This window comes from Mycteria americana, chromosome 21, assembly GCF_035582795.1.
Source record: "Mycteria americana isolate JAX WOST 10 ecotype Jacksonville Zoo and Gardens chromosome 21, USCA_MyAme_1.0, whole genome shotgun sequence".
NCBI classification, from domain to species: Eukaryota; Metazoa; Chordata; class Aves; order Ciconiiformes; family Ciconiidae; genus Mycteria; species Mycteria americana.
This window is the reverse complement of record NC_134385.1, coordinates 1,306,476-1,314,259: the sequence shown is the minus strand read 5'-3', so window position 1 is coordinate 1,314,259 and position 7,784 is coordinate 1,306,476. Positions and strand designations below refer to the sequence as shown.

The 7,784-nt window shown below is 70.1% G+C and overlaps 1 protein-coding gene across 4 annotated transcripts; it reads right to left on the bottom strand.

Moving 5' to 3' along the window:
* Window positions 1-34: 34 nt before the first annotated feature.
* CSF3R (colony stimulating factor 3 receptor) lies at window positions 35-7,513 on the bottom strand. Of its 4 annotated transcripts, XM_075522202.1 has the most exons (17): window positions 7,384-7,477; window positions 6,749-6,888; window positions 6,378-6,568; window positions 5,762-6,061; window positions 5,284-5,407; window positions 4,976-5,145; window positions 4,061-4,215; window positions 3,651-3,804; window positions 3,456-3,538; window positions 3,146-3,359; window positions 2,692-2,880; window positions 2,330-2,431; window positions 1,849-1,995; window positions 1,490-1,630; window positions 1,262-1,352; window positions 949-1,030; window positions 35-700 (listed from the first exon to the last, which is right to left on the bottom strand). In XM_075522202.1, exons 3-17 carry the CDS (start codon window positions 6,445-6,447, stop codon window positions 191-193), a joined length of 2,532 nt encoding a protein of 843 aa, XP_075378317.1. In that variant the 5' UTR covers window positions 6,448-6,568; window positions 6,749-6,888; window positions 7,384-7,477; the 3' UTR covers window positions 35-190. The 4 variants fall into 4 exon arrangements, with proteins under 4 accessions (XP_075378317.1, XP_075378315.1, XP_075378316.1 ...); XM_075522200.1 differs by lacking the exon at window positions 6,749-6,888 and having other exon boundaries at window positions 7,389-7,513; XM_075522201.1 differs by lacking the exon at window positions 6,749-6,888 and having other exon boundaries at window positions 7,384-7,498.
* Between the last annotated feature and the right edge of the window lie 271 nt (window positions 7,514-7,784).

Here is a 7,784-nt window from a genome sequence, read left to right as displayed (position 1 = left end):
TCTCAGCGCGTCCCCGTTTATTGCGGGAGGGGAAGGAAGGGAGGGGCGAGAGGGGACGCACGCAGCACCGGCGGAGGGAGCCGGGCCCCCGTCGGGCGGCCCCAGGCCTAGGCCCGGGCCGGGCCACCCGCAGGCCCCGGGGGGGAGGAGGCCCGGGGCCGGGGCCGTTAGCGCTGCCCGGCCCCCGGCACTAAAACGCCTGGCAGTCGTGGAGCTCCTCGGCCCCGTTGATGCGGAGGCCCTGCAGCAGGGGGAAGGTGGCGGGCGGCTCGTCGGGGCAGCCCCCGTCCCCCGGGCAGCCGTGAGGGGCGGCCCCGTGGAACCACAGGTTCTCGTAGGGCTTGGGGCTGGGGCTGGGGTCGAGGAGCAGGGGCTGGGTGGAGCTGGAGCGCAGGTAGAGGCGAGGCGGGGCGTGCTGCTGGCCCTTGTACCCGTCGCGCACCACCCGCGCGTACTGGACGGTCTCCCCGCTCCCGCCGGGGCCCGGGCACGGCTCCGCTGCCGCCCAGCCACGGCCCGGCGGGCCGGGTCCCTCCTGCCGCACGTAGGGCTGGGGCGGGGCAGGGAAGGTGCCGGCGGTCTCGGTGGCGGGCTCCTTGCCCCAGGCGGACGGCTGCTTCCCCGCCGCCCTTTCAAGCACCGTGACGGTAGAAATGGTCGCCAGGCCGGGCTCCCTCACGCCGGGGACCTGCAGAGGCTCCTGGAGGGACGGTGCGTGGTCACGGCCCGTTCGCGGGGCGCAGCCCCTCCTCTGCCCCCGCTTCGGGCACCCCGGGAGGGAAGCTCCCTGCACCCCTGTTCCCCGTCCCGGCGTGGCCTCGCGCCCTGGGTGCCTTGCCCTCCGCACCCTGCAGAGCACGGAGCGCGGCCGGAGCCGCGGGGCTGCTCACGAGAGCGGTGCCCGGGTGGGGAGCGGGGGGCCGGGGGGAGCAGCCGTCCGGGCCTCACCTGCTGCAGCTCTGCCGGCACCCACTTGCCCAGGCTGCTGTTGGCGGGGTCGGGGACGCTGGGCCAGAACTGCTGCTTCACCCTGGTGGCCACAGGACGAGGGACTCGGCGAGGGGGCCTGAAACCCGCGGCCTTGGGGCTGGCCTCGCCTCCGCCGAGCTCGCAGCGGGACGCTGCCACCCCCCGCATCCACCCCGTCCCTCCAGCAGCGGGGCTGTGGCCAGGGCCACCGCAGCTGCTGGGGACAGGGACTCCCAGGGCAGCTGAGCCCGGCGCAGGGCCGGTCCAGCCCGCAGCGGCTCTCGGTACTCACCGCCCGTTCTTCTGGAAGCAGATGAGCAAAAGTATGAGCAGGACAAAGATCAGCCCCAGGGTCAGGAAGAGGAACTGGATTTCAATGTCGTCTGGAAAGCGGGCAGGGGAGAGGGTCACCGGGGGAACCGCACCTCCAGCCGTGCTGTGCCGCGAGGCTGGGGCAGGACCCGGGGTCTGGCAGGTCCCCTCCCGTCCCTGCACCCCCCGGGTGGCTGCACCCCCTCACCTAGCACCATGGTCACCAGGGTCAGGCTGGTGCCGTTGGTGCTGCCGGCGGCCGTGGATGCCATGATGTGCACTTTGTACAGGGTCGACGGCTTCAGCTCCCCGATGACAAAGGAGCTGAGAGAGGGATTCACCGCAGTGCCTGGGGAAACACGGGGGCTGTTGGCACGGCGGGGGCTGCTCGGCAGGTGCCCCTCCCCTGCACGGCCCCTTGGGTCTCTGCTGGCGGGGGGTCCCACACGGGACGCAGGCACGCACCCCGACCCTCTCTGACGAGGGCAAGGAGTCTACTGACATCCCCACCCTACACATCGAGGCGGGATGGAGGGCAGGGCCGGCCGTGACGCAGGCAGGACTCACTGGACACTTCTGCGGTGCTGTTGGCCCAGAAGATGGTGTAGCTGGTGATAAAGCCGTTCTGCATCTCAACCGGCACCGGGTCCCAGCACAGCTCGGCATCGGACTTGCTGATGCTCTTCAGGTGAAGCTTCGGGGCATAGGACGGTGCTGAAATGGAGCAGGACAAGCGACCGGGCGCTGTGCAGAACCGCTGCCTCGGGGTGGGGAACCGGCGGGGGGGGATGCACTGAGTGGTGAGTCCCACTCCCGAGGTGTGGGTATCAGGCCCTGCCCCACGCTGTGCCCCCGTGGGGCTCGGTCCAGCTGAGGGCACCTTCCGAGACAAGCCAGGATCCAGCCCCGTGGGCTGAGCTCTTCTGCACAGCCCCTGAATTAGGGGTACGTGGCGGGAAGGCTGGCTCTCCTTTTTGAAAGGCAAAGGCTTGGTGGTGTGGGGCGAGCCCCCGGAGGCCCCGAGGGCGGCTGCTGGGAGCACACGTACCCTTCTGCTTGGAGTAGGCTGCGGTGTGGACGGGCACCCCTATGGCGTCCTTGTAGAGGGGGTACACCGAGATGTTGTACCGCTGGAAAGGCTCAATGCCATCTGCAACGGAGAGCAGAGGGGGTCTGGGGGTTCCGGGCTCTGGCTGCCGAGAGCCCCTGGCTGCCCTGCGCCTGCCCCACAGCGCCAGCCCGCTGCCCTGTGCCGCACCCCGGCGGTGGATCCAGAGGAAGGAGGGAGGGTGTGGAGCGGGCTGGGGGCAGGGGTTGGTCCTGGGGCAGTCAGGAGGGGTGCCGGCCCCCGGTACACCCCCCCGCACAGCCACCAGGAGGGCACAGACCCCCCGGCAGCCCCCGGCTTACCCCGGATGAGGGCTGCGGTGGCAGCCCCATCACGCTCCATCTGCCAGCAGGCGCTGCAGCGGCCGGGCTCCGAGGACACCCGCTGCCACTCCAGGACGTAGGCTGCTGCCGGGGCCGGGGGGGGCTCCCAGCGCACCCAGAGGCTGCGCTCCCCCCCCGGCACGGCCCAGAGCCCGGCCAGGGGCTGACCTGCATGGGGACAACCGGCCGGGATGACGGGTGAGGGGAGCACCCCCCAGCCCCTGCCCGGGCGCCTGCCCTGCTCCTCGCCCCGGCTGCGCGCCCCATGGGCAGCCTGCTCCGGAGCCCCCCGGTCGCACACCCAGGAAGGCGTCTCGAGGCGAGGCAAGGGAGCGGCACCCAGTTTGAGAGCTCGTGGAGCTGTCGGGGGGGGGCAGAGCCCCAGGGGGGCGTGCAGAGGCTTCGGGCCGCGGGAGGTTTGCACTGCCCTCACCTTTCCTCTCCAGGAGGACGACCTCGGTCGCTGCTGACTCGCCGGCGGCATTGTAGGCCGAGAGATAGACCCTCCTGGTCCCCGCCGGCGCGGAGAAGTTGCACTGGGTGTGGGTGGTGTTGCAGACGGTGGGGGGGTCCCTGCCCCTCCTCCTGGGGCTCAGGGTGACGCGGTACCCCAGCACTCGCCCGTTCGCCTCCCGTCGCCGTGGGGCCTGAGTGCAGGCAGGGCATGCGGGGATGCTCGGTCCCCGCGGGGACGCTCGGTCCCCAGGACGATGCCCCGTGCCCCCGCCGCCCGCCCGGCTCACCTTCCAGCGCAGCTGCACCTCCAGCTGCCCGCCCGCCCTGGCCGGCCGAGCGGTCCACCACACGTCCAGCTTCCCCGTGGGGGCTGCAACAGGAGAAGGGCGGGCAGGGAGCTGAGAGGGGCGAGCGTGGCCATGCCACCACGGCTGTGCCGCCCGGCTGGGCAGAGGGGACCCCCCGGGTGCCTCCGCACCCACCTTTCTCGTGGGTGGTGTAGTTCCTGCCCAGGCTCCACTCGCTCCAGTAGCCCCGCGCCGAGCTCCGCCGGCACCGCATCTGGAAGTGGTACTGCGTGCCAAAGAGGAAGCCACAGCACTGTGTGGTGCCGGCCTGGCCGACGATGCCGGTGACCTGGTGGCAGCCAGAGCGAGGGCTGTGTTGGCTCCCGCCTCGAGCAGGGGCTGGCTGTGGCGGCGCAGCCAGCGCAGGGTCCGGCCCCGGCGTGGGTGCTGCGCAGGGTGTGCGAGGGGGCACCTTGCCGTCCCCCTCCCATGCAGGCACCCCACCGCTACCATTGCAGGAAACCTGGCAGAGCTCAGAGCGGAGGGGAGGGTCCCCGCTCCTGCTCGCTTGCCCTACCCGGTCCCGCTGCCCCAGCATCACTCACCAGAGCCCAGGCGGGGTCCTCGGGCGCCCGGTAGCGCAGCTCGCACTGCAGCTCCATGTGCGCGTTGCTCTGCGCCACCTCCCAGGCCAGGGTGACGCAGTCGGTCTGGAAGGGGATGGACTGGATGCTCTGCAGGGCCGGGGGGTCCAGCTTGGCTGGAGGAAGAGCCGGGGAGAGAGCTGGAGGGGTGCCGCAGCAGGCGGTGCACGGGGCCGTGGCCTCGCACGGGGCCAATGTTAACACCACAAGCCGCAGCCGGGGCGCTGGCCTGCCCAGACGCCGAGGCAAGGATGGGGAGAAACCGCTCCGAAACATTGAGGAGAACGGCTCGTGGCAGGGGACCCTGCCCGGGACACAGGGCGATGCTCAGGAGCACAGCACCGGCGCTGCTCTGCAGCCCGGGCTCCAGGCGGGGTTAACGCCTACCTGGGAAAAACAGATCCCGCGGGACCTGGTGCACAGCCAGGAAAGCCGCACGTTTGGGTCTGCCGGGGGGTGAGAGCTCAGCGTGGCCACGGAGGGCTCAGCTGGTTTGTGGGCAGCCCTTCCCTGGGTGCAGAGCAGGGAGGACGAGTCGCACCGTCTGGGAAGGTTCCTTTTATAAATAGTTTATAGGAGCTGGATATATAATTAATAGACCTCCTGAATAAATGGGTAATCAATTGCTGGAGAGAGCTGTAGAGTGCAGCAGGTCAACCGGCAGCTCATAACCCGCTGGCACACGCTGCTCAGTCTGTAATGCGGCTTTGGCACCTATTCATCCCGGCAAGCCATTTATCATGGGAACCTGCCTGTAAAATATGACCTAAAAGCCTGACGTGCTTTAATGGCACTCTAATACCCCTCTCTCACTGCTGATGAGCTTCCCCAGCCCCTGACCTCCGCACGAGGCAGGCGGCTCGGGCTGTCACTCACCAACGTCCATGGGGTCGATGCAGAGATGCTCCGACTCGGCCGTGCCCAGCGCGTTGGCGGCAGACACCCAGATCTCCATTTGCCGGTAGAGCTGGAGCAGCCGGCGCGGCACTGTGCAGTGGCTGCGGCCGCCTTGTGGGGTGCAGCCCGTCACCGCCTGGGCTCTGCTCCTGTGGCAGGGAGAGGGGTGGGCTTGGGGGACGCTCCAGCGGAGGACAAGGCTTGCCACATGGTTTGGCAGAGGGTGAGGGCCAGGAGAGGTGGCCGGGGGTCAGGCACCGGGGACCGTGTCACCCCTTGAGGCTTACCCGGCACACTTCAGCGTGATGCTGGTGGGGAGGTGGCTGTCGGCTCCCTGCTCCCACTGGCACGTCAGCCCATAGTCGCTGAGGTTCAGGACGCAGCTGAGGTTGAAGGGCTTCGCAGGCGGGTCTGGGAGAGAGCGGCAAGGGAAGAGCCTGAGCGAAGCGCCCGTCCCGGCTGCGGAGGAGCCGTGGCCCCCGCTGTGCCCAGCTGTGCAGAGCCCCGCTGCCATGCCACCACTCCCCAAACCTGCCCTGCCCTGCAGCCTGCCCGCCGTGCGCCGGGGCACGGCCGGGCACGGTCCCGAAACGGCCTCCATCAGCCATCGGCCCCGGCTGCTGCTCCAACCCCAGCAGCTTTGCCCGGCCCGCCCGGGGCAGACGTGCGTCTCGGGGAGGAGACGTGCGAACCCCTGTGCCAGGTTGCACCTCTGTCAAGTGCACATGTGCACACGCAGGTGACACGTGCCGGCAGCAGACTTACAGCCCGCCCTGATCTCAGCCATGCCGACGCGCTGCTTGGTCCCATTCCACTCCACCCAGCACCACAGCTTGGCCTGCGTGCGGTTGAACCAGGGCAGGGTGAGGTTGGACACCTCCGTGCCCCCTGGGCCCCGGCGCTGGCTCCCGGCCACGGGCTCGTTGTCCAGCATCCAGGTGATCCGGACCTTCCCCTGCTCCAAGCCGCGGCAGAGCTCGCTCCGGATGGTGCAGGATGCCACGACGGCCGAGCCCAGGGGCACAACGGGTGAGCCCACGGCCACCGAGGCACAGCCCAGGGTCCCTGCAGGCAGGAAAAATGCGTCACATCCAGGGCACGGCCGTGACGAAGCCCAGACAGGACAGAGGGACGAGTGCCTCTTCCCTTAGATGGGGCCCCCAGCCGCTGGAGAGGAAGAGCCGGGCGTTGGGCAAGCCTGCCGGCACGCGCCGGGCCTCATTCTGCTAGCGCCTGCCGTGCTGCCGGCGCTCCTGCCCGCCTGCAGCAGCCCCTGCGTGCCGTGGCCCTGGCTGGTCCGGGCAGGCGGGACGGGCGCTGGGTGCACAGGGGTGGCACGGGGCATGCGGCTGCGGGACGGGACGGGACGGGCCCCACTCACCGCCCGGGCGGAGGAGCAAGAGCAGGGAGAGCCGCAGCAGGAAAGGTGTCCCGGCACCACGCCTGGCCATGGTCTCCTCCGTGGCTTTGGCATCACCTGGAACGGAGACAGCAGCTCGTCCTGGCGGGTTGGGAAGGGGCCGGGGATGAGACGGGCTGGAGGAGCCGTGTTGCCACCGTCACCGACGCTTCCTGGAGCAAAATGTCCTTTTGCCGTCAGAGGCGGCCTCTCCCCCGCAGCCCTTCTGCAGTGCTGACACCTCCGCCCCCGGGCTCGGCAGCCCTGCCGCAGGCGCCGGCGTGGAAAAGCACAGCAGCGAGGTGCTCCTGCGGGGACCCCTCCGGCACAGCCTGCCTCTCGGCCCCGCGTACCCCCATCCTGGGGCGCATCGCCCGACGCCTGGCCGCAGGCACGGGCTGATTTTATCTCAGGTATCTTCAGCCTCTGTCGGGCAGAGATTTGCGGTTTCAGGGAGGGTTAGCGCTGGGGCTTGCGGCAGAGGGCTGATAAGCTGAAAGAGGGAAACGAATGAACGACGGCAGCGCAGCAGGGCTGGCCGGAGCTGCGGGGCTTCCGAGTCCTGCCTTCGTCCCCTCCCTGTGCTGCCCCTCCAGCTGCACCCCCTGCCTGCCGTGGGGAACAGCCCCGGGAGCGGCGGCTGCTCCTGCCCTGCCCGGCCGCTGGCTCACCCCCTGCCCCGGGTCGGTCCCAGTTGCATCCCTGGCGGTGCCGGGCACTTGCCCCTGGAGGGGCTGCCCACGCCGTGCCCACCTCTGGGTGCCCGCAGCTGCTCTCGCCCCCGAGCCCAACGTCCAGAGGCAGACGAGGGACTCAGGTGTGGGAAATGGGGGAGCGGCCACCCCCAAGCACCCGGCACACGCGGCTGTCCCAGGCAGGGGACAGGGCAGAGCAGCTTGCGCAGCCATGGGCGGGGTGCTCGGCTGGACCCAAGCGCCCCGTGCCCCATCCTACCTCGCCGCCATCCCTACCTCGCCGCCATCCCTACCTCGCCTCCGTGCCTGGTGCGTCTGGCCGCTGCTCACCACCTGCTCCGAGCGCCGGCCTCCGGCTCCTGGCGGCTGGCCGTGCTCAGCCCGTTTGCTAACATGCTGCTTTCACCGTTAGTTCCTCAAAACCAGTGCCGTTAATTGCTGTGACTCTCTGAAGAAGGTGATTGCAAAACACTTCCCTGAAGGCTGCGACCGCCTCACTCGCCGCAGGAAGGAAAGCCCAGCGGCACGCACGCATCCAGCGGCGGGGAGCAGCACCCGGCCTCCCACCCTGCCGCTCCAGCAGCCGGGACGTGGCGCAGTCGGGACGCGGCGCAGCCGGCTCCTTGCTGCGACTGCCCTGGGGCCACAGGACTGGGCTGGGGGCCGTGGGACTCAGAGGGCAGGAGGCAAAGCC